Here is a 24,277-nt window from a genome sequence, read left to right on the forward strand (position 1 = left end):
TTCCAAGGTACACCATAGGTACCTGAAATTTAGCAGACGAGAGGAGCCTATTGCTGTTCCTATGACAATCTGTTCAGCTATTGCTGAGTTATAAACTGTTGAAAGCCATGATATGCAGTTTGCATTGTGATCCAATCACTCTGGAAGCAACATAAGCTAAACTAAAAAAGGCACTCTTATTCCGATATAAGAGAGTGCACGCGGAGAGCTATACCAGTATAATCATGCTGCTAAATTTCTTCATGTAGACAAATTCTAAAATAAGTTTGTATGGAAAAAGGACCGTTGCCAATTAAGAATTAATCTGTTCTATCCAGATCCAATCTTCCATTGTGGAGAAGACGACGACATTTTGGGCTATAGAGGATATTCAGTTTTGTGTCTTCCTGTCAAATAGATTCTATTGGATGTTGCTTTTCCAGTGCCTGGCCAAATTAGGGTCTTGGGTAAAAAGCAAGTTAACTACAACGCAATTAAGGCCAAAGCTGGTGGGTAGAAGACGGCATCCTGAAGAATTGATAGGGCTATGCATATTTTGCCTGATAATGACTCCTAAGAACACAGGAAGGATGCATACCCTTTATCTCAGGGGATCTGCAAATGTTACGGAATTACTGGATCAGTAACTGTTCTTGGATTCCCAAAAGGCTGTAATGGCCCAAAGTACCTCTACCTTTGTTTGGCCTGGTGTCTGAACGCTAAATCCAAAAAGGATATCGTAATGTACTGTAATTGGGTTACCCTCAAAGTTATCTTGAAAATTTCAGCTAGTAGACACTATGACAGTCCATTTCTTGACTGGAGCAGGCCAACATGAACACACCACACATGTAATAAATGTTTTGCACTGCTTCTGAATCCAACATTGGATGCATTTCAGGGTATTGGTTACCTATAAACCCTCAACAGCAACAGGAGTTTTCTGCCAGAACGCTCCTGTAATTTCTAAATTCTAAAGGCCAGAATTCTTGTTGGAAGCTCTTCAGAAATTGTATAGAGGCTTATTGTTAACCTCCTGGAATATTATTCACATCTTTGGTGGCCTGAGTTTTAGGAGTGCTGAACACCAACAAATCCCATTCTAATGAAAGGGAGTGTTAGGCTATGTTTACATTAGAGAGCTTACAACGATACAGCTGTACTGATGCAGCTGCACCGCTGTAAGATATCTCATGTAGCTGCTCTATGCTGACGGGAGAAAGCTCTCCTGGTGACATTGCCCTGTGCAATGACCATTTATGCCAGTGAAATTTATGTCACTCAGAAGTGTGTTTTTTCACAGTCCTGAGACACACAAATTTTGCTGACATAAGTCGTAGCGTAGATATAGCCTTAAGAGAGAGAGAAACAGTAGCTCTAAGTTGTGAACTGCCTCAATCATTTCAACAGGTGCCAACTCAGATGTCGGTGCTACAAGGAAGAAAGCACAGAGACAAAAGTGGAAGGACACTATTGTAGGCAGTACTGTAGTTCATTTTAATTTCTGCAAGGTACCTAGGTGTGATGATGCATGCAATATAAATATTCTACATATGCACACTCAGATACTTGGATAAACGAGATGTTGTAAATCCAAGATAATCATATAAACTTTGGTTTTAAACAAAGTCTATAAAAATATTAATAAAAATCCTTACTCTCAGGACTTCGTTTCTGCCACTGATTATACTCTGCTGTTAAAGCCTTCACTCGCATCGTTAACAAGGAAAGCTGTAAAACAAGAAGAAGAAGAAAAAAGAGTATTTAAAAGCTAACTCTTGAAATGTGCTGAATAGTATTTCAGTACGATGAGACACAACATGGTAAAAAATGATTTAGTATTCCATGAGGAAGAATCTGGAAGGTACAATGGAGCACATTTTACTAGTTTTTAGAATCACTATTGCTTGCAGTCTATTTGCTTTGATAATGTACAACAACTGCTTAGAAGTTAATTATTTAGATTTACACAGACTAAAGTAAAAGATCACCCAATCCAGTGCTCTGAGTGCCCTTGACAATATTTTTTAAAAAATACACTAAAACAAAGAGACCTGTCAAGTCCACCAGATCAGCTCAAGTAAGAGTGACAACATAAGTATAACTGAAATCAATCAACCCCACACACAATCTCCAGAGCCCCACACCCAGCTGTAGCTATCATCCATTTCCTCATGAACTAGGAAGAAAAGGCAGACCTTCCAGCATGCCCTGAAAAGTGACAAATTTGGGTTGTTACGACCTGGACAGGAAAAGCCCAGGATCCTAATGGAGAACACTCTGCCAACTGCCTACTATGACTGATAAAGTTTAGGGTCAGAAAGGACCATGAGATCTTCTAATACAGGGGTTCTCTCAACATATTTTTTGGTGGCCTCAGAGTGCGGCCACCAAATCTTGCTGGTTTCAGCTCTGAGAATTTTTCCTAAAGTACTTAAATTAACTTTAGGAAAAACAAACAACTGTGCACATATACATGTCCAGATCATTGTAATTTATTTATGTAGGGTTGGTTTTTTTTGGCAGACTCAATCATAAAAAATAATGTACAGTTGTCTCTCTTCTTTACTGAACCTAAACAGATTAGAAACAAAAATAAGGTGCTTTGTGTGTTATTTTCTTTAGATTGCTAGTTAGTAAGTCTGCTACTGTGAAAAGTGATATTTGTATATTGGTTAATATCACTTTTCACAGCAGACTTACTGAGCCCTGGCATGCTGGAGGACAAATTAAGCCCTGGATGAGGAGGCGGGTAAGGAGGCAGGGGGGTCAGGCCTAATGGGGAGTCCAGGGATGGAGCCCAAAGCCCTGCGGCTGGGGGAGAGAGCCTGCTGCCCACCACCCTAGGGCGGAAGCCTGAAGCCCGGGACATACTGCCCCTGGAAAGGTGGGGAACTCACACTGGTTGCTTGCTCCTACAGTGTTTATGGCTCCGGAGGGTGGTAGGGACCAAACCCGGCAGGCAGCCCCAGGAGAGGAGATGGTGCTTTGCTGCTGCCCCACCCCCAGCCTCCCCCAAATAGAGCCCAGGAGGCTGTTGCCGCAAGAAGAGGAACAGTGGCTGCATTTGAGAAACGCTGATCTAATTGGACCTGTGTATCACAGACTATAGATTTTACTCAGTTACCCCTGTATTGAATCTAACAACTTTTGTTTGATTAAAGCATAACTTGTGGCTGGCTAAAGCATGTCTTCCGGAAAGACATCCTGTCTTGATTTGATTACAACAGAAGATGGAGAATTCACCACTTCCTTTGGTAGTTGGTTCCTATGGTTTATCACTCTCACTGTTAAAATTTGAATTTGTCTGGCTTCAGCTTCCAGCCATTCTAGATTAAAATACTCCGAGCACCTGATATTTTCTTCCTATGATGTACTTATATAATTAAGTCACCTCTCAATCTTCTGTTTGATAAACTAACCAGATTAAGCTCTTTAAACCTCTCACTGTAAAGCACTTTCCATAGCCTTGAATAATTTTTGTGGCTATTCTCTGCACCCTCTCCAATTTGTCAACATTCCTTTTAAAATCTGGACACCAGAACTGTATACAGTACTCTATCACCAGTTTCACCAAGGCCATATACAGAGGTAAAATCACCTCCTCACTTCTACACCACTGCTTATACATCCAAGGCTCGGATTAGCTCTTTTTGCATCACCACCACACTGGGATCTCATGTTGAACTGCTTGTCCATCCTGACCCCTAAATCCTTTTCAGTGTCACTATTTTCCAGGATACAGTCTCCTACCCCGTTCTGTAGGTATGGCCTTGTTCCTAGCTGTCAAGCTTTGCATTTTGTCTGAATGGGCCTAGCTTACCAAGGGATCCAGATTGTTCCGTATGACTCCCTTGTGCTCATCATTATTATTTACCACTCCAACAACCATGTCATCTGCAAGTTTTATCAGCAGTGATTTCAGATTTACTTCCAGATCACTGAGGAAAAGTCAGTGCCTCTGCTGACCACAACTGTAGCAGTAATGTCATGGAGAGAGAGATAGGTGGCTTCTTTGACAGGTAGGTCCCAGTCTTTTCTAAATCAAAACCAACAACTTAAAAATCAATCTGGAAACTAACAGGCAGCCAATGCAGGTCACAGAACACAAGTTAGTAGCATCCATGACAACTTTTAAAACATTTAAGTATACTACCTCTTATCTTATAGCAATTCAAAATCCAAATTTTTAAGTCTTCGCATTATGTGTAAGGACCTACATATTTGTATCTGTGTAAAAAGGACTTGTAGCAAAGCGATGACTCACCGGTGCAGCGCCTCCTGCTGGTCATCCAGGGAATTAGCTCTCCAATGTATGGAGCACCCTCTGCAGGCTGGTGTCTTGCCTGCTGCTGGCCCTGTGTCCCTACTGGACCCCGGTGCCCTTTACCTGAGGGTTCTGCGCCAGCAGTACCCTGTCGCTCTGAGTCTCCCCTCCCAGGGGAACCACCAATCCTCTAAACCCACCTTGCCTCAGTGGCTACTGCCAGTCATCAGGTAGCCCCCACTCACTGGGGCAGACTGCAGTTTGTAATGGCCACTCATCATTGGCAAGGAAGTTGGACCAGCTCCCTCTGCCTAACCCCGGGCTGCACCCCTGAAACCCCAGTACCTGTGTAGACCTTCACCAAGGCCTGCAGCCTGGGGGTTTACCAGGCTGGAGTTCCCCAGCTCCCTTGCCCTATTCCCCAGCACTACTCCACTTCAGGTACCTCGCTCTCAGGCAGCTAGCCCTTCCCACTCCTGGGCTAGAGTGAGACTCCTCCAGCTTCTGGCCCACAGCCCTGTTATCAGGGCCAGCTGGGCCCCAATTGAGCTGGCCTCAGCTGTGACTGCTACTCCAATCAGCCTAGTTTGGCTGTTTTAACCTGTTCTCCAGGAGTGGAGCAGCTGCCCCACTACAGGACTACTCCTCTAACTTAACAGAGCTTTATTATAGTAGTGTTCAGCTGCTGAAGAAAGGGCAAATCAGCCCCCTAGTGTACTGCTGCTGTTGAGATACACTGAGAAACTGCAGCTGGAAAATACAAATACCAATTCAGGAGATCATATGAAAAATGAAGCTAAACAACCTTCGCTTCCATTTATTAAAATGTTTGCCATTCCCAGTTGCAGGAGACATGAAACAGTAATACTTTCCTCTATTTCCAGAGCATTTAAATACAGTAAGAAAGGTACAGACTTTTGCATTTTTTTTAAAAAAAAAGTAATTTAGTAATAAATGAAGTATACATTTAAGTACAAAAGCTACTGTAATGATCATGCATTCCATAAAAGGTAGGACAGACTCAATTTGGCTTTCGCGCAGCTAAAAAAATTCAAGATTAAGACGCACTATGAATCATCAGCCAAGTTCACATAATAAAAATATCAGGAACTGACAAATTAAGGTCAGCTTTTCACAGCTTGAGAGAACCCATTACAGTAGTTTTAACCGAAGGGGCGGGGGGGGGGGGGGGGGAATAGAAAATATAGCTGTCATACAAATATCCTGCCTAGAAAGTTACCTTCATAGGATAGGCAATGCCCATTCTTCTGCAATACTGTAGCACTGTCTCTGATCACAGAATCAGCCAATTCCCTTATCAGGTCTTTATTTATATTTGACATGAAGAATGCACATATAAAAATCTGAGTACTTACAGTATTAATATACAAATAAACTCTGCCAGCCAGTAGTCTTAAAATAATCAGAGATAATTTACTTCAGCAACAGACACTAAAAAAGAAAAATTCCAGAAAAGCCCCTTACCCAAATCATACTAAGGAACACCCACCCTTATTCTTCCCCTCAAGCCCTATCAGACAATTGGCTTTTTCAGTGTGCCTATGTGGTCATAAAATCTATTTTGGATGGGGAGCATGTTCCAAAGTCGCAGGGCCCTCATAGAGAATGCCCTGCTGGCAACACCCTTTCTTTTATAAGTAGAGGATTATAATTTGAGTGCCTCCAGCGACTGCAGTTGGGGCAGTACGTTGCAGGGGAAGAGGCACTCTCTCAGGCAGGCAGGTTCCAGGCCATTAAAATCTTTACAGATCATGAGCAACAGGAAGCCAGGCAGATCCCAGAGCACGGTTATCATGTGCCCTGCTTAATAAAAGTGAAGTCCCAAATAGAGCACGTTACAATAAGCTAATCTTGAAGTGACAAAGCCATTGACAACAGTGGCAAAGTTGGCATCTGAAAGAAAAGGTCACGACCATTTTGCCAGCTGCAGATGATAAAAAGTAGACAGATTACTGCGATAATATGATCATCTAAAGCAGCTGAAAGGCTAACATCACCCCCCAAAGTTGCAAACTCTGACGGCTAATGATGGAAGCACTCTCTAGTTCCATTACCTCCACCATCATCACATCAGTCTTGTATGGGTAGAGTTTTAATCAGCTCACTCTGATCTATGTTCCAATCTCAACTGCTTGTTGGCTGAGATACTAAACCACATCATTGCCAAGTTGGATGAGATAGACACATACTGTTGGGTGTCATTAGTGTACTGAGAACACAATACCCTGAGCCTGCTTTGTAATCCTTTTAAATTCTATATACACGTTGAAACAGGAAGGGTGCCAGGATAGTATCCATCACTCAAGAGCCCTTTAGGAAGAGGAGCAATCACCCACAACTACCCACTGCAATTTCTCCTAGACGAAAGAACAAGGCCGCTGGAAGGCACCCCAGCAACATCAACTCATGATCAATAGCATCAAATGACAGATCTAAAAATACCAGCATGGATACCTGATTTCCATCCATCAACCAATCCAGTCAATGCATTCACTATGCCAAAGCCAGATTTATACACAGACTGACAAGAGTCAGAGACCAAAGGCATCTGGATACTGTGAGATTTCTCTCACTATAACCATATCCATATATTTACTCTAAGGGAAGATGGGATACTGGCAATAATTGGCCATATTAATATCAACCTATGACTTCTTGAGCGAGGCTATACTAAAGCTATCTAAAACAAAAGGCAGTCTACCCTCTCTCAACACTTCTGGTACCTCAGTGGACACCCCACTAGCTGAAATTCTAGCAAAGATTAGGCCTTCTGTCTCCTCAAGATTTTTGTCTTTCAAATATAAAATTCCAGAACTACTAACTGTGGTATCAAGTATCAGGGGGTAACCATGTAAATCTGTATCCACAAAAACAACAAGGAGTCCAGTGGCACCTTAAAGACTAACAGATTTATTTGGGCATAAACTTTCGTGGGTAAAAAACCCACTTCTTCAGATGTGGGTTTTTTACCCACAAAAGCTTATGCCCAAATAAATCTGTTAGTTTTTAAGGTGCCACTGGACTTCTTGTAACTGTGGTAAGTAAGCTATCATTTAAATAAGCTTCTGTACCAGATGCCTGAAGAGCAGCCAATGTGACATCAATTTTTTTTTAAAGTTTCCAAAGACGATCCTGGCAATCACAGGCTGGTAAGCCTAACTTCAATACGGGGGAATTTGGTTGAAACTATAGTACAAAACAGAATTATCAGACACAGACAAACACAATTTGTTGGGGAAGATTGAACATGTTTTCTGTAAAGAGAAATCATGCCTCACCAATCTATTAGAATTCTTTGTGAGAGGGTCAACACACATATGGACAAGGGTGATCCAGTGAATATAGTGTACTTGGACTTTCAGAAAGCTTTTGACAAGATCCCTCACCAAAGGCTCTTCAGCAAAGTAAGCAGTCATGGGATAAAAGGGAAGGTCTTCTCATTGATCAGTAACTGGTTCAAAGACAGAAAACAAAGGATAGGAATAAACAGCCAGTTTTTAGAAGTGAGAAAGATAAATAGTGGTGTCCCGCAACATTCTGTACTGGGACCAGTACTGTTCAACATATTCATAAATGATCTGGAAAACAGAGTAAACTGTGAGGTAGCAAAATTTGCAGACAATACAAAATTATTCAAGATAGTTAAGTCTAAAGCAGACTGCAAAGAGTTACAAAGGGATCTCATAAAACTAGGTGACTGGGCAACAAAATGTCAGGTGGAATTCAATGTTGATAAACGCAAAATAATGCACATTGGAAAACATAATCCCACCGATACATACAAAATTATGGGATCTAATTTAGCTATTACCACTCAAGAAAGAGATCTTGGAGTCATTGTGGCTGGCTCTCTGAAAACATCCACTCAATGTGCAGTGGCAATCAAAAAAGCTAACAATGTTAGGAACCATTAGGAAAGGGATAGATAATAAAACAGAAAATACCATAATGCCACTATACAAATCCATGGTATGCCCACATCTTGAATACTACGTGCAGTTCTGGTCACCCCACCTCAAAAGATGCATTAGAACTGGAGAAGGTACAGAGAAAGGGGGTGGGGGGGGAAGATTATGGGTAAGGCTGCAAATTTGTCACAGATTCTGTGACTTTCCAGGACCTCCATGACTTCTGCAGCGGCCGGTGTGGCTGGCCTAGGAGCCTGAGCCTGAGCAGCTCAGGCAGCTCCTGGGCCAGCCATACCAGCTGCTGCTGGGGCAGTCTCAGGCCACCGCCCCCAGAAGCAGCAGGAGATTGGGTATGGGAGGGGGCCCAGGGCTGGGGTTTGGGGCACAGGAGGGGGTGAGGGCTCTGGGTGGCACTTACCTTGGGGGGCTCCCTGGAAGCAGCAACACCTCCCTCCCTAACTCAGCTCCTAGCTCTGCATGCTGCCTCTGCCCGCAGACACCGCCCCTGCAGCTGCCACTGGCTGCCGTTCCCAGCCAACGGGAGCTGCAGAACCGGCACTTGGGGTGGTTGCAGTGCACAGAGCGAGGAGCTAAGGGAGGGAGGGACATGTCGCCGCTTCCAGGGAGCGCCGTGAGAAGCCAGCCTTCCTCCCCACCTCCAGAACTCACAGCACCCTCCGGGCAGCCCCCAAGATTTAGTCAGGGGTATATAGTACAAGTCATGGACAGGTCACAGGATGTGAATTTTTGTTTACTGCCCGTGACCTGTCCATGACTATTAATAAAATACCTGTGACTAAAACAAAGCCTTAATTATGGGTATGGAACAGCTTCTGTATGAGATTTGAGAGACTGGGACTTTTCAAATTGGAAAAGAAACAACTAAAGGGGGATACGATTGAGGTCTACAGAATGAATAAGGAAGTGATATTTACTTCTTTATATGACACAAGAACCAGGGGTCACCAAATGAAATCAATAGGTAACAGGTTTAAAACAAACAAAAGGAAGTACTTCTGCACTCTAACCAGCTTTCCTCTTGCCTCATTTGTTGCATATCATCTGTGAACAAGGGTGTCTAGGGGGTCTTCTCATCAAGACTTCCCACCAGACTCCTACGGTGGGACAAACATATTTTATACATTTGTCTCATGAGCTACATTTCCTGACTCTATTTTATATAAATATATGAACTGTGTGTTAAACTATTATTTTATTTCTATTAAGAGATTGATATATGAAGGTAAAAACAAATTTTAATTAATATGGGTTTTATTCAAGAAATACAGATTCTATTTGTCCAGAAATAATTTTTGTAGCATATTCAATTTTGATTAACAGATGGAACAGTCTGACTGTATTTTAATCATCTACTTTGTGTTATTGCATCCTTAAGTAACTTACACATGGAGAACTGTAAAACAGAAGTGTTATTTTGTCAAATACTTGTTCTCCACTCGGCCCAGGATTAGCTCCCCTGGTATTTTACCATTTATAAAATTACTCGCTTCCAGAGCTCTGGGTGCATGAATAAAGTTTATAAAAACATATAACAGATTACCTTATGAATGGTCACAGCTTATCCTACCCTCCCAAACACTACAAGGACCAAGGAGTCCATTCCCACATGCTCAAACTTGCTCCTTTGATGTCCAGTTTCCTAGTTTGTGGCAGCATTACTCAACTATTTCTGCTTCCTTAAAACAGCCGTGAACAGGGAGCAGCTGTGCAGCAGAGTTCCCAAGTAAACAGTACTTCCCAAGTAAACAGAGCAGACAATAAAATACTTCTATACATAATCTCTCAGGTCCCGTCCCCCCCATACACAAAAAAAACAACTCAGCACAAGACAAACCTTCCCCAACGAACAGGTCCATTAAAGCCTTCTCCCATTCCCTAGAAACCAACACGCACAAATGGCTGTTAGAAAGACCTGCCTATCCCCATATTTTGCTAGGGACAACATTAAATAGTCAGTCAAGTTGGTTGGCTAGCTTTGCCCATAATCAATTTGGTAAATTTAAATGCAACTTTCCTGCAATTGCTGCATATGAGCATACTCGGAGAGTAAAACGTTCACACATTATTAACTGAGTCAATAAGGATAAAAGAGACTACTTTGTACAGGGTAAGTGAAGAATGTTAGCCTATTTCCTAAAAAAGCAAGATCATTGGTATTTGTCTGATGGAAAACTAAAAATTGTCCACTCAGTACAGAAAAGATGGACTTACCTGAGCATCTGATTCTGGAAGCGTTTCTATTCCTAGAAGCGTTAGCTTGCTCTGACACTTAGTAGAAAGAGAAAAAAACAGTGATTACTTATCATTCCTTCCCTTTTTAGGCCAGCCAAATAATGATTTAAAATTCCTCCAAAATAATGTTGTTGTTTTATAGTTAGAAGTATTAACGTGGCTCCCACATGTTGCCGGAGGCCATGCCTGAGAGGACAATGACAGAATGTTTCAACAGCATTCCGACAATAAAGCGATAGGGCTGGGCCTTCACTAACTGTGGAAGTGGAAGTGGAGGCACTAGAAAAAGAAGGTTGGCCACTTGGAAAGGGAGACAATAGCTGGGAAGTGAGCTGTAGCTCACGAAAGCTTATCCTCAAATCAATTTGTTAGTCTCTAAGGTGCCACAAGTACTCCTTTTATTGAGTACAGAGAGAGCTAGCTTACTAGTTTTAACTCTGGGTTTTTTCATGTCAACTTTTAACTTGAACAGTATCTCTCAAATCAGGGCACTTACTTATTTTTAACCAACCAATAATTTATTAATTCACCCAGTACCACACTGACATACAATCAACAGTAAAATACAGGCAATGCAAATTACCAAGATTCTTATTCCATTCACTTATGGTCATAAATTCTCAGTTCCTCACACATTTATCATACTTCCAAGAATGCACTTGTCTTTAAGACCCCTTTTAAGAATATGGTTACTACACTTTGACAGGACTGGTCCACACGGGACAAGTTTAGAATATTAAAAGCAATTGACTAAAAATTCTTTTCTATATCTTTTAGGCCAGTGGTTCTCAAACTTTTGTCCTGGTGACCCCCTTTCACATAGCAAGCCCCTGAGTGCGACCCCCCCCCCTATAAATTAAAAATACTTTTTTTATATTTAACTCTATTATAAATGCTAGAGGTGAAGCAGGGTTTGGGATGGAGGCTGACAGCTCACGACTCCTGATGTAAGTCACAACCCCCAGTTTGAGAACCCGTTTTAGACCAATTTGCATGGACTTATAAAGCAGTTAAAATCTAAAATATGGTTACTTGAGCTCTCGCTAGAGAGTGAAGGCTCAGCAAGATAACCTACAGGCATTTATATTAAAGACCATAAGGGAAAATAGAATCTTTGAAATGAAATCTCAGCACTTCTTTTTATCCTCTTAACCTTGGGATGGGGGAAAGAGACTTTTCCACCCAGCTGGTTCAGGTGTCAGTTGCATTTAGGATTCTGCAGCTGCTTGTGTTGGGTTCAATCAACTCTCTTGAGCACACGGTAACTTTAGTTTTATATATCCTAATTTCAGGGCTGTCGGAGGGGTCAATATTCTGATTCCTAATGGACATGTGCCAAATGAGTGCTCAGATTTCAGCTTAGTTTCTCTGCTGCTTCCCTTGGTATCCAGTAGATGGTGTTGGTGTACAAACACATTTCTTTAATCCCTTTCTTATGGGAGTCTTTTAAAATTGGATTCATTCCACGGATTGTATTTCACTATTTGCCCCTATTATCAGTTGGGCTCCCCCCTTCTAAGCATTTTCTTTTAATATACCAGTTATACCCTGGTTTATATTTTTTAACATTTCTTCTTCCTTGTGACACACAATTTCTATTACTGTTAGAGTGCAACAATTATTTACAGTGAAAACCAACAAAATCCTTATCTCCTAAATTTGGAGGACATAGATGTAACTCACAATGCAAACAAATGTGCAGATTCTAATCTGGGGTGAAAGAGCTGTTCATGGTATATTTGATTTACAAGAAACAAGTTTACAGATAGTTTGGGATTGAAATACTGCATAGGAAAGCAGCATATAACTCTTGCTTGGTAACTGAGATTTTTTTTTAAACTAGGTTGGGAGGGAGAAAGAGGTTTATACACATGCAAATTATGAGAGATTTTTGCCTTTGTGATTGACAATACCCTCATTTAGAGAGACAAGGTGGGTGAGAATATCTTTTATTGGACCAACTTCTATTGGTGAAAGAGACAAGCTTTCAAGCCACGCAGAGCTCTTTTTCAGGTCTCTATGCTCATTTAGTCATTTTAGTTTCTATAGTTGAGGGGAATGCCCGACGTTGGCGGATGCATGGGCCCGTAGACAAAGTTTCCTATTGTCTTCACAGGTGGACTCCAGTAAGGGAAAAACAGGTGCATAATATTCCAAGAAGTTAGTAATGGGCCTACAGCATCTTTCACTATTAAACTGTATGTCAATTTCCCCTGAGAACTGCATATTTTCTCCCAAACACTGCATGACTCAAGCGGTGGTTTCGAAACTTCATCCTTAATGTTTTGGAAATAAATAATAAAACATATTATATTTTGCTATGCAATAAAGGGTGCAAATGATTATAAAATAAATGGAATGTTAGATGATAAACTACACAATCTGAGCAGGTAATGTGCCAATCATTAGCTCTCTAAAATTACCTGATACAGCATACTACATGCATTAGTGATGTTATGTCTAAAAAAAGGAGAAAGAAAGCAGTATCTGCAGCTACCAACTTCCATCAAAAACTGTGTGCAAGCATTTCCTTTATTGTGCTAAAGAGGTTGGGAAATCATTACACTGAACATCTTTGGTGCTGTGTAATCTAAACTGATAAAATTTTTGGATTCTCCTTCGGTTTGAAAAATTGGTGGCAAGAGATCACATCATCCTGGATAAACATTTTTGATATTTCTGTCGATAGTTAGGAAGAGTACTTTATAAAGCAAGAGACATTATCCTCTGCAGCTTGTTTAATGCCAAGTAATGCACCATGCCAACTTATGCACATAGTAAAGAATCTTACAAAAAAAAGGAAGTCCTAGAATACACTTATGATTAGACATTAATTTTTTATGTACAGCCCCAAATATTTACATACAATAAAATAAATATGTTAATGTTAAATGTAAGTCAGAAATATTTAAACCATTTTTAATTTTGACTTTTTAAAGAGGTGATTCCTGTTTCAAAAATGTCAATAACTGAGCAAAAATGAATGAAGAAAATCCTGCAAGTAGTTCTTGAACTAAAACTGACAGCACAGATTATTCATGTGAATTAGTTACATTATAGTTTTATTTGTCTTATTACCAGTACACAGTACTCAAAATAATATACTATTGTGTATGAATACTACATAAAATCCTGTTAAGCCATTCAGAATCAAAGTACCATAATTTAGAACATAACTGTTCCTTTCACATCCAATTGAATAAGAATGGGTGTCTTAGCATCTTGCAGAATGTATAGTGATTCCTCAAAACCATTAAAAATCAGACAGGGATTCTGCTTTTTTTTTTTTTTTTAATAAAGTAACAATAAAAATGTGGATCAGCAGCAGAGTTTAATGGTTAAGGCATTGGATTGGAAGTCAGAAAACCTGAATTCTATTCCTGGTCTTGCCACTGACCTTTGGCAATTAATGTCATCGCTCTGTGAACCTCTGCCACCCTCTGTCTATCTCTCATCTACTTAGTATTTGTACAATGTCTAGCACAGCCTCTAGCACAATGGAGTCTCAATCTCAACTGGGTCCACTAAGCACTAATTCAATACAAATAATAGTTAATATTTTTATTTGTTTTTAAACTTACACTATATTCCATTTTGTTAATCTAAAATAGACGTATCAATACGGCAAACAAAAATTCACATTATAATGGATCCCTCAGTGCCATTTACACTTTCATTTTTGGCCTGTATTTTGTATTATTTTCTCCCAGAGTCTTCTCTGTGTAGAATACATGCCTTTGAAGAGGACATACAATAAACTTAGTCTATTACTAATGATATGCATACCTCTTCCATCTGCCTCCATATCTCCTCACATTCATCCAAGAGTTCTTCTTTGGCATCTGTAGAACACGCTATGTTACCGGTGATTGTTGGAGCCAGATCATGTTGGTATGACAACATATGTTTTGCCAATTTCTCAGCCTATGAACAAGCAGAAAATAATTGTCATCGTATGGAAATGAAATAATTAGAAGAGGATAGAGAATCATATCCACAGCAAAACAGGGAAAGCAGTATGATTTTTCTTAACCTTTCAGTTATTAACACTTAATAGAAATTCTGGGGAGCGTACAAACGTTCATTAAAAGCAGTTAGCTCTATTAATGAACTAGAATTTTAAAACAAACAAAGCACTAATATGTTGAGGTTCCCTCATAGACCTTTTCCATTTGGCTTATTCAGAACACTTTGTCATTTCCAGGAGAAGACTTCATACAGTTCTCTGGAATCCAAAAAACTCAGTTCAACTACAGATTTCACCACGCAGGTATCTTTATCTGGCATACTGCAAAGCTACACTGAGCTGATTAGACTCAAGAGGATACCACACTTCCCAAGTTATGCAGAAAATCTCTTCCTTTATACCAATTTAGACATTACATTGCATTTACTATACACTGCATCACATGTGTGCAGCATGCTTTAACCATACATTGTCCATATTCGACCTCATCTCTACATTTCAAACTTATCATGTCCAGGGAACCATTTCGTAACAATGTGTGTTCTCCCTCTTAGCTGGCTCAGATATTCTCTTTTTAGCATGACCTTTTAATTTATCTTATTTAGCACAAACATTCTGTTTTCAGTTTAATGATCTGCTTATCTCCCTAATTCTATCCTCCAAGAAATAAGGCCTCCCCCTATGTGTTAATTACTCACATCAGGCGAGGCCTCAGCTACATAATATAGCTATATATTGTATTCTAACACAAAATTCCTATTTTTCAAAGTTGCTTGACGTCATCTGTCCTCATGTTTTCCTTTCTCTTCTGTTGGGAGACTTTATTAATGAAACAATGAGATGGTAACAACAGGTGAACACCTACAAAAAGGTATTTTTTTCTTCCTCAGAACTGAAATAACCACAAACCTCTAAGTGCCATAGTATTACAGAACACGAGGTGACTTGAACTCTGGATTCCCATAACATCTACATATTTCACCTTTTGGTAGCATTTAGTATAGCCACCACATAATCTTCAGGGCCAATAATTGCTACAAAAATACACAATAATCACCACACTAGAGAGTAATGTAATAGTTATATATGCCCTAATAATCAAGAGGATGAGAATTATGCTAGTCTGGTTCAGCAATACATGAAGCCAGAACTGTTTCAGCCTAACAGAGTTGAGGGGAAGGATGGAACGAGACTGAGGCCTGGTCTACGCTACAAAGTTAGGTTGACATATGCTGCATTAGGTCGAGTTAATAATGTATGTGTCTACTGTCTACGCTACCGAGACCCTTCCACCGACCTAAAAGGCTTGTAAAGTTGACTTCTGTACTCCACCTCTGCGAGAGGCATAATGCTTAAGTCGACATCCACACGTTGACATGGGGATAGTGTAGACACTGCACTGTGTAATTCGAATGAATTGGCCTCCAGAAGGTGTCCCACAATGCTCTGCTCTGACTGCTCTGGAAAGCACTTTCAACTCCACTGCACTTCAGCCAGGTAGACAGAAAACAGCCGTCCCCCTGTTAAAGCCCGGGGAACTTTTGAATTTTTGTTTCCTGTTTAATTGGCGTGGAGAGCTTGTCAGCACAGCTGACCATGGATGTTCATGGCTGCAAACACGCTCCAGCATGGAGCACACAGGAGGTGGTGGATCTTATTGCCGAGTGGGGAGAAAGAGTCTGTGGAGGCAGAGCTCCGATCCAGCAGAAGAAACGCTAACATCTATGCCAAAATTGCACAGAGCTTGGGGGGAAAGGGCTACACCAGGGACACACAGCAGTGCTGCGTGAAAATAAAGGAGCTTTGGCAAGTGTTCCAGAAGACAAGGGAGGCGAACAGTTGCTCTGGTTCTGAGCCATAGACATGCCGCTTCTATGAGGAACTGCATGCGATTCTTGGCAGCGACTCCACCACTAACCCAAAACGCTTCGTGGATACTTCCCAGGAGCCCCGGGAAACCTCGGGCAACAATGAGGAGGACATTGTTGAAGAGGAAGAGGAAAAGGAGGAAGAGGCAAATGCATGGCAGGGAAGTGGAGGATCCATTCTCCCCGACAGCCAAGAACTTTTTTTTTTCAATTCTGGAGTCCATCCCCACACAGGACCAATTGTTGGCGGAGCATGATGCCGTGGAAGGCACCTCTGGTGAGTACACATTTTCAATCAAACTGTAGAGGTTACATGATATTATTGTTAATGCTGAATCTGAATAAAAAAATTGGGATAGTGGTTATCAGTGGCCACTGCAGCTATGCAGAGGGTGCTCTCCAAAAAAGACTGTTTATGTACATGGGGATGGCCCTGGAATCCTCCATGGAGATCTCTAGGAAGCTTTCATGTAGTTACTCTTCAATTCTTTGCAGAAGGTTTCTGGGAAGAGCTGCCTCATTTCATGCACCACGGTAGGACACTTTCCTGTGCGACTCCAGCATTAACTCTTCTGGCATCATTGCGGCACACAGCAGTGCAGCATAAAGACCACATCTGTACTCAGACACTTGCAGCATCTGCTCCCTTGCTGCCTCTGTTACCCTCAGGAGAGCAATATCGCATATGATTATCTGGGGGAAAGTGGAAAGTTTTAAATGCTAGCCCTTAAACCGGAAGTAATTCAATAAGTAATCCGCCTGTTTGGTGAATTCTGGGTCACACAACCACGCTTTCCCGAGCATGCCCTGGTTGTGGTTGGAAGGGATCACCGCATATTGCAGCCAGCATTTTAAAAAGGGGTGGAGGGGGGACCACCACGATGCTTCCTGTTTGTCTCCCTTCCACCCCAATCCGGTGCCGCTTTTGTAACAATCAAACTATTTGTGGGGCTTTATGCTGGTGCCTGTCCTCAAGCACCATCCAGCTTGCTATGGGAAAGGGGGCTGTGCTGAGGTTGGAACCATTGATCCCAAGGATGTCTCAACAAAAGCTGCAGCACAAGACCTCTTGCCCATGCCTGATGGCCTCACTCACCATGGCTGTAGCAGCAAACTGACTCTTGCAGTAGCCAGCGGTTCTGATTACGTGTGGCCTGTAGGGAAGTACACTGAGGGGTGTTTCTTTTATAAAAAGATTTAACCTTGCCCCAGAAACAAACATATGCACTGTCAATGCTACCCTGGTGCTTTGTATTCTTTGCAGCTGAAACCTTGTCCATGCGCCTAGGCGCATTCTCCAAACTGGAACAGAGATGTTCCCAGATTAAAAGGCAGAAAAAGAAGACTGGGGAGGACATGTTCAATGAGTTAACGCATGCCTCTGAGAGTGACAAGACGGAGCTCAGTGCATGGAGGATTGCACTGTCTGCACAATGACCACAAGGACAGGAGAGCATGCAGGGAACACGAGCGTGACACGCAGGACAAGATGGTACGGATTATGAGGGAGCAAACAGACATGTTGAGGTGTCTGGCTGAGGTTCAAGAAAGGCAGCTGGACAGTAGAGAACCACTGCAGCCTATGCTGAATCTGCTGCCATCATTGCCAAGTTCCATATCCTCCTCTCCCAGATGTCCTAGAATGAGGGGTGGGGGAAGAGTCTGGTTCCCCTTGCACTGAACTCCAGGGGAGGGTACAAGGATCAGAAGGCACCCATTCCCACACCTTTGATTGTAATTGCAACGCAATTGTAAGCAAGCTGTCCTTGTCTCTCCCCCAACGTGTTATCAGCCCTTTTGCCCCAGGTTATTTTACTTTTCTTTGCTGTCTCTCAGTGTTTGTGAGCATAATAAAAATTAATGGATTGAGGAGAAAAGGCTCTTTTCATTCAGCACACTGTGGTTAGCGGGATGTAGTTTACCGGGGAGTACATGCAATGAAGGAGACATCTTGGTAAGGAATAACACACATAAGTGTCACATTACTGTGAGTCATTCATGAAATGAAACTAGTTATCAAAGCCTCACGAAGACGCAGTGCTCCTCAATGTGCTCTTCTTATTGCCCTGGTGTCTGGCTGCTCAAAATTGGCTGCCAGAAGATCTGCCTCAATCCTCCATCCCACCGGAAACTTTTCTCCCTTTGTTTCACAGATATTACGGAGCACATAGCAACAACAATGGGATATTGCTTTCACTGAGGTCTAACCTAGTAAGCAAATTATGCCAGCAGGCTTTTAAACATCCAAAGGCACATTCCACCACCATTCTGCACTTGGTCAGGCTATGGTTGAACCGCTGCTTACTGCTATCCAGGCTGCCTGTGTACGGCTTCATGAGCCATGGGAGCAAGCAGTAGGTTGAGTCTCCCAGGATCATGATTGGCATTTCAACATCCCCAACTGTTATTTTGCAGTCTGGAAAGAAAGTTCCTTCTTGCAGCTTTCTGAACACACCAGAGTTTCTAAAGATTTGTGCATCATACCCCTTTCCCGACCATCCCACTTTGACGTCAGTGAAAAGCCCCTGTGATCCACCAGCGCTTGCAACACCATTGAGAAATACCTCTTTTAGTTTATGTAGTCTTTGGCAAGATGGTGTGGTGCCAAGATAGGGATATGCGTTCCGTCTATCGCCCCACCACAGTTAGGGAACCCCATCGTGGCAAAACCATCCACTATGTCCTGCATGTTGCTGAGAGTCACTACCTTTCTTAGCAGACATCTATTGATTGCCCTGGAAACTTGGATCACAACATACCCCACGGTAGATTTACCCACTCCAAATTGATTCCCCACTGACCAGTAGCAGTCTGGCGTTGGAAACTTCCACAGTTGTCACCACTCGCCCCTCAACTGTCAGATCATCACTCATTTTAGTATTGCTGTGCTTGAGGGCTAGGGAAAAGCTCTTCGCACACTCCATGAAAGTGGTCTTACACATTCAAAGGCTTCTGCAGCCACTGTTCATCATCCCATAGCTGCATAACTATGCAGTCCCACCAGTCAGTGCTGGTTTCCCGGGCCCAGAAGCAGCACTCCACTGTGTCAAGGTGATGAGTGACTATCACCAGCATCTGCGAATTGCTCCGCTCCATGGCTTCCAGCAGGGGTGCTTGCGTGGCATCAGATTGTTCCATTTGGCGGCTCCTGCTTCAGCTGAGCAAATACTGCAGGATAAGGCGCGAGGTGTCTGTAATGCTCACAATGACAGTGTACAGTTGAGCAGGGTCTATGCTTGCTGTGCGATGGCATCTGCACAGGTAACCCAGGCTTAGGAAAAAAGACGCGAAAAAGGCTTAGTTTGTTCGCCATTGATTTCAGGGAGGGAGGGAGAAGGTTAGGTAAGTGCAACGTAGAATCACAGACTTTAAGGTCAGAAGGGACCATTATGATAGTCTAGTCTGATCTCCTGCACAACGCAGGCCACAGAATCTCACCTCACCCACTCCTGTGACAAACCCCTAACCTATGTCTGAGCTACTGAAGTCCTCAAATCGTGGTTTAAAGACTTCGAGGTGCAGAGAATCCTTCAGCAAGTGACCAGTGCTCCATGCTACAGAGGAAGGCAAAAAACCCCCATGGCCTCTGCCAATCTGCCCTGGAGGAAAATTCCTTCCCGACACCAAATATGGCGATCAGCTAAACGCTGAGCATGTGGGCAAGACTCACCAGCCAGACACCCAGGAAAGAATTCTCTATAGTAACTCAATCCCACTGCATCTAACATCCCATGACAGGCCATTGGGCATAACTACCGCTAATAGCTGAAGATCAGTTAATTGCCCAAATTAGGCTATCCCATCATATCATCCCTTCCATAAACTTATCAAGCTTAGTCTTGAAGCCATATGTCTTTTGCCCCCACCGCTTCCCTTGGAAGGCTGTTCCAGAACTTCACTCCCCTGATGGTTAGAAACCTTCGTCTAATTTCAAGTCTAAACTTCCTGGTCGCCAGTTTATATCCATTTGTTCTTGAATCCACATTGGTACTGAGCTTAAATAATTCTTCTCCCTCTGTGGTATTTATCCCTCTGATATATTTATAGAGAGCAATCATATCTCCCCTCAGCCTTCTTTTGGTTAGGCTAAACAAGCCAAGCTCTTTGAGTCTCCTTTCATAAGACAGGTTTTCCATTCCTCTGATCATCCTAGTAGCCCTTCTCTGTACCTGTTCCAGTTTGAATTCATCTTTCTTAAACATGGGAGACCAGAACTGCACACAATATTCCAGATGAGGACTCTAATGCCATGTTCCCATAACCACCCGTGCAAATGTTTTGGTCCCATGAGGCATTGCAAGCCTAACCCAATATTCCGCTTGGCTCCAGGCACTGTGGGATAGCTACTCACAATGCAGCGCTCCATGAGTCAATGCCAGCCCTACTAGTGAGAATGTGCTCCACCGACACAAAGAGCATAGTGAGGATATGCAAAATTGACTTGCTTAAATTGGAGGCTCAATGTCGACTTAAATAAAATCGACCTAATTTTGTACCGTAGACATATCCTGAGTCTTGGATCTCGGTTTGACATCCTATGTGACTTTGGGCACTTCATGTGCGCCTAGTCCTGTTAACTCCTATGCATAACTAACTTTGCGCACATGGGAATTCTCAATGAGCTCAGGTCTACACACAAAGATAAAGTTACTCATCTATGTAAGTGTTTGAAGGATCAAGGCCTTAATCTCTGTGCTTCAATTTCCCATTTGTAAAATGGGAAGCATTACTAATACTTCCCTTCTTCACAAGAATGCTGTGAGGACAGAAAATATTACTAATCATTACATTTTTGAATGAATGAAAACATGTACTTTGCCCATTATAAAAAAGTTAGGTAAACAAATAATTATGCTGTTATAAAATGTCTAAAATCCAGGAGTGAGATTACTCAGTAAGAAACTGAGAGCAAAAACAATTGCTGTTCTTTTTTAAAACACTTCAATGGACACCAGGTTTAAAAATAAAATATTGATTTAGTTTTCCCTACAAAGATAATTTCATAAGTAAAAACTAGTGAACGTAGATTGTGAGATTTAAAGTCCTCTTGGAAGGGTAAACAAATTCAATGGCAACATAAAAACATACATGAGTTTAAAGTAATGAATTTTAAACTTGTGATTTATAAGACCTTTTCTATTATTATTATTATTATTATTATTTTCTATAATAAATCTATCCCAAGTTTTTAAAGCTGAACTACCTGACAGAAATTGCCTCTAATTTCTTCAAGGAACATTTTCTTTAAACTTAGCTTAATGTAGAACAGCCACAAACAATGTACTTAAATTTAACAAATAACCTAATAAATGAATCAAAAGCGTACATACCTCCTTTAAAAGTTCATCTTGTTTATCCTATAACAAAAGCGCAAAAAATAAGTTATATCGACTACCAAATTTTTTTAAATATCTATTTCTTTTATGATATATGGCTTGTGACAAAGCTAACAATCTTTCTGTGCTGCTTCATATGACATTCTTTTGGCTCAGCTAGTTGAGTTCAAGTCTATATCCACAGTACTTAATAATTATTTAGGCCTAGATCCTCTGTGTGTTCCACGCAGGCAGACCCCTGCAGCCATGCAGAACCACATTAGCTTCAACCAGGCTTCTTCGGGACATAGGGGCCACTTACACTGAATAACTTGCAGGACTGAGGGGGTGGGTTTCACTGTCTTCATACAAGCATATATCCTGAATCAGATTCAGAATTCTGTATTCTTACTCTGAATGCCAAAATAAGGGAAGACTATGTGGGAGAAGTATGTCAGTCAGAAAGCAGTGACAATAATTGAAAGGAAGTACCACGAACATGTTTTTAAAATATACAAGACCATTCCCAAACTACTTGTAGAACACTGCAGCTTTCAAACAATTAAAAAATCGAGACATGGAGCTGCTTCTACCCTCTCCTACAAACAGAAGATAACTGGTGTTACCTCCCAATAGTCTTGTTAAATTCCAGATACAGATTTTTAGAGTGCTGTAAAGGAAACAGCTTCAGAATTATTAGTATGTATACATACAAATCTCCTGTGTATTAATAGGGTTCTTAAGTAGCAGGTTTGAACACAGAAAAGCTTGTGACCAAAACAACACAGATGATGATGATAAAACAAAAACAAAAAAACCCCACACCAACCTTAAGACAGATTTAATGAGAAATGCAAATAGTTTGCCTTGGCTAGGATCTGCTCTAATCTTACATAGCAATAGAGAATTCTCAGTATTCTTCTCTAAATACATTTGGCAGTACGGAAATTTGGTAAAAAAAATCTAACAACCCTACATTCTTCAATATCGAAAAAGCAGGTAGAGTAACAAAATAACAGTGACACTAAACTTTGGAAGAGGAGATTTCAGTAAAATGATAGTCAAAATGGCTCTAAAGCTAAAAGTAAAACAAGTAAAATCCCTAGAAGTGGCTTGGATAGAATCTCAGAAGTTATTACCGTGAAACGAAAAGGAAATAGGAAGGCAAGGTTCAGTGGAAATGTTCGAGAGACTACTTGAGCAAAACAGAAGTCCTGCAAAATTTAGAAATCTGCCTTTAGTGAAGCCAATAAACTAAAACAGCATTTCTCAACTGCAGCCACTAGAGGACTTTTTTTGCTGCCATGACAGTCTCCAAAGCATGGGCAGAGATTGGAGGGAAATGGCAAAGCACAGCCCCTCCCTGCAGCGCCCAGTTGTTGCTCCTGAATAGCTGTTACAAAGGCCAGTGAGATCTGCCACTTTGGTGTTTACGCTGGCAGCCGGGATCAGCACCCTGCAGCCTCCTCAGGGACTCTGGACAGCCCTACTGGGACACATTGGGCTGGTGTGCACAGTGCCGGAGGTGGCTCTCGTCAGTGGTGATGGCTGCATTTGGTCGCTAGGGTGTTCCTCTGGACAGATCCCCTGCTCCCGCCCAGCTGGGGAACACGGAGACTGGGACTTCGCAGGCGGCCAATGAGTTCCCAACCCACGTTCCCAAGGGAGGGCTATCACTGAAGGTCTGGGGGAGGCAGGGACAGAGAGACAGGTCGGTACTTCCCCCACCCACGGCCACACTCGTTGTTTACAGTTGCTGTAGCTACCACAGCAGCTCAACAGCTGTGGACTGCTGTAGGACCTGGAAGCTCCCTGACAGGGTAAGGGCTCCCACTCCATGATACGCTCCGAGCACAAGAATAGGAGCACAGTCCACATGCACTGAATTGGGAGTTTACTTCTTACTGCCTTCCTACTACATGAATAAATTACAATGATTTGGACGTGTATATGTGCATTTTTGTTTTTTCTAAAGTATTTTAGCAAAAATTGTCAGAGCAGCCACCAGCAAGAGTTGAGGCCACTCTGAGGCCACCAAAAAATTTGTTGCGAGAACCCGTGAACTAGAATAGCTAATACCAGCTGTAATTGATAAGAGGGGAAATTATATATACCAAACTGGAGTTTGAAGAGCAAATAACTAAAGATGTAAAAACTAACACGAGCAAAATAAGGACCTTGTTGAGAAACTAAATGATTTCCTTGCATCAGTCTTCACCACCATGAATGTTGGGGAGATTCCTCCTCTGGATCTACTCTTTCATGATAACAAAGATGAGGTATTCGCAGAAAACGGAAGTAACAGAAGAAGAGGTAACTGAGCAAATTGATAATTTTAAATGCAGTAAATCACCAGGCCTAGATGGTATACATCTAAGTATGAGGTAGCTGATACTAACAAAAATATTTAATCTTTCATTAAAAACAGTCATTCTTCTAGATGATTGGAAGATAGAATGTTTGCTATCTATACTTTTAAAAAGCTCAAGGGGTGCTGCAGAGTTTTATGGACCTGTAAGCTTTTCATCTGTACCTGAAAAATTAGTAGAATCCTTAAATTTAAAAAAAGAGTAACAAACCATCTGGAAGTTCAGGATCTGATATGTTCTAACCAGCATGGATTCAGCAAACAAAAATTATGCCTGATTAATTTCTTAGAATTCTTTGAATGTTTCAATAATGTAGTACGTAAAGGAGAA

At 41.7% G+C, this 24,277-nt stretch overlaps 1 protein-coding gene across 1 annotated transcript in view; it reads right to left on the minus strand.

Annotated features, from left to right (window-relative positions):
* CENPK (centromere protein K) overlaps window positions 1-24,277 on the minus strand; it is a 48,108-nt gene that overhangs the window by 22,288 nt on the left and 1,543 nt on the right. Inside the window, exons 2-5 of the mRNA XM_074952628.1 lie at window positions 21,594-21,620; window positions 14,215-14,352; window positions 10,408-10,464; window positions 1,638-1,710 (exon numbers count right to left, since the gene is read on the minus strand). Of these exons, the coding sequence (XP_074808729.1) occupies window positions 1,638-1,710; window positions 10,408-10,464; window positions 14,215-14,352; window positions 21,594-21,620 (295 nt within the window). The remainder of the gene's footprint in view (window positions 1-1,637; window positions 1,711-10,407; window positions 10,465-14,214; window positions 14,353-21,593; window positions 21,621-24,277) is intronic.

This window comes from Natator depressus, chromosome 5 (genome assembly GCF_965152275.1).
Source record: "Natator depressus isolate rNatDep1 chromosome 5, rNatDep2.hap1, whole genome shotgun sequence".
NCBI classification, from domain to species: domain Eukaryota; kingdom Metazoa; phylum Chordata; order Testudines; family Cheloniidae; genus Natator; species Natator depressus.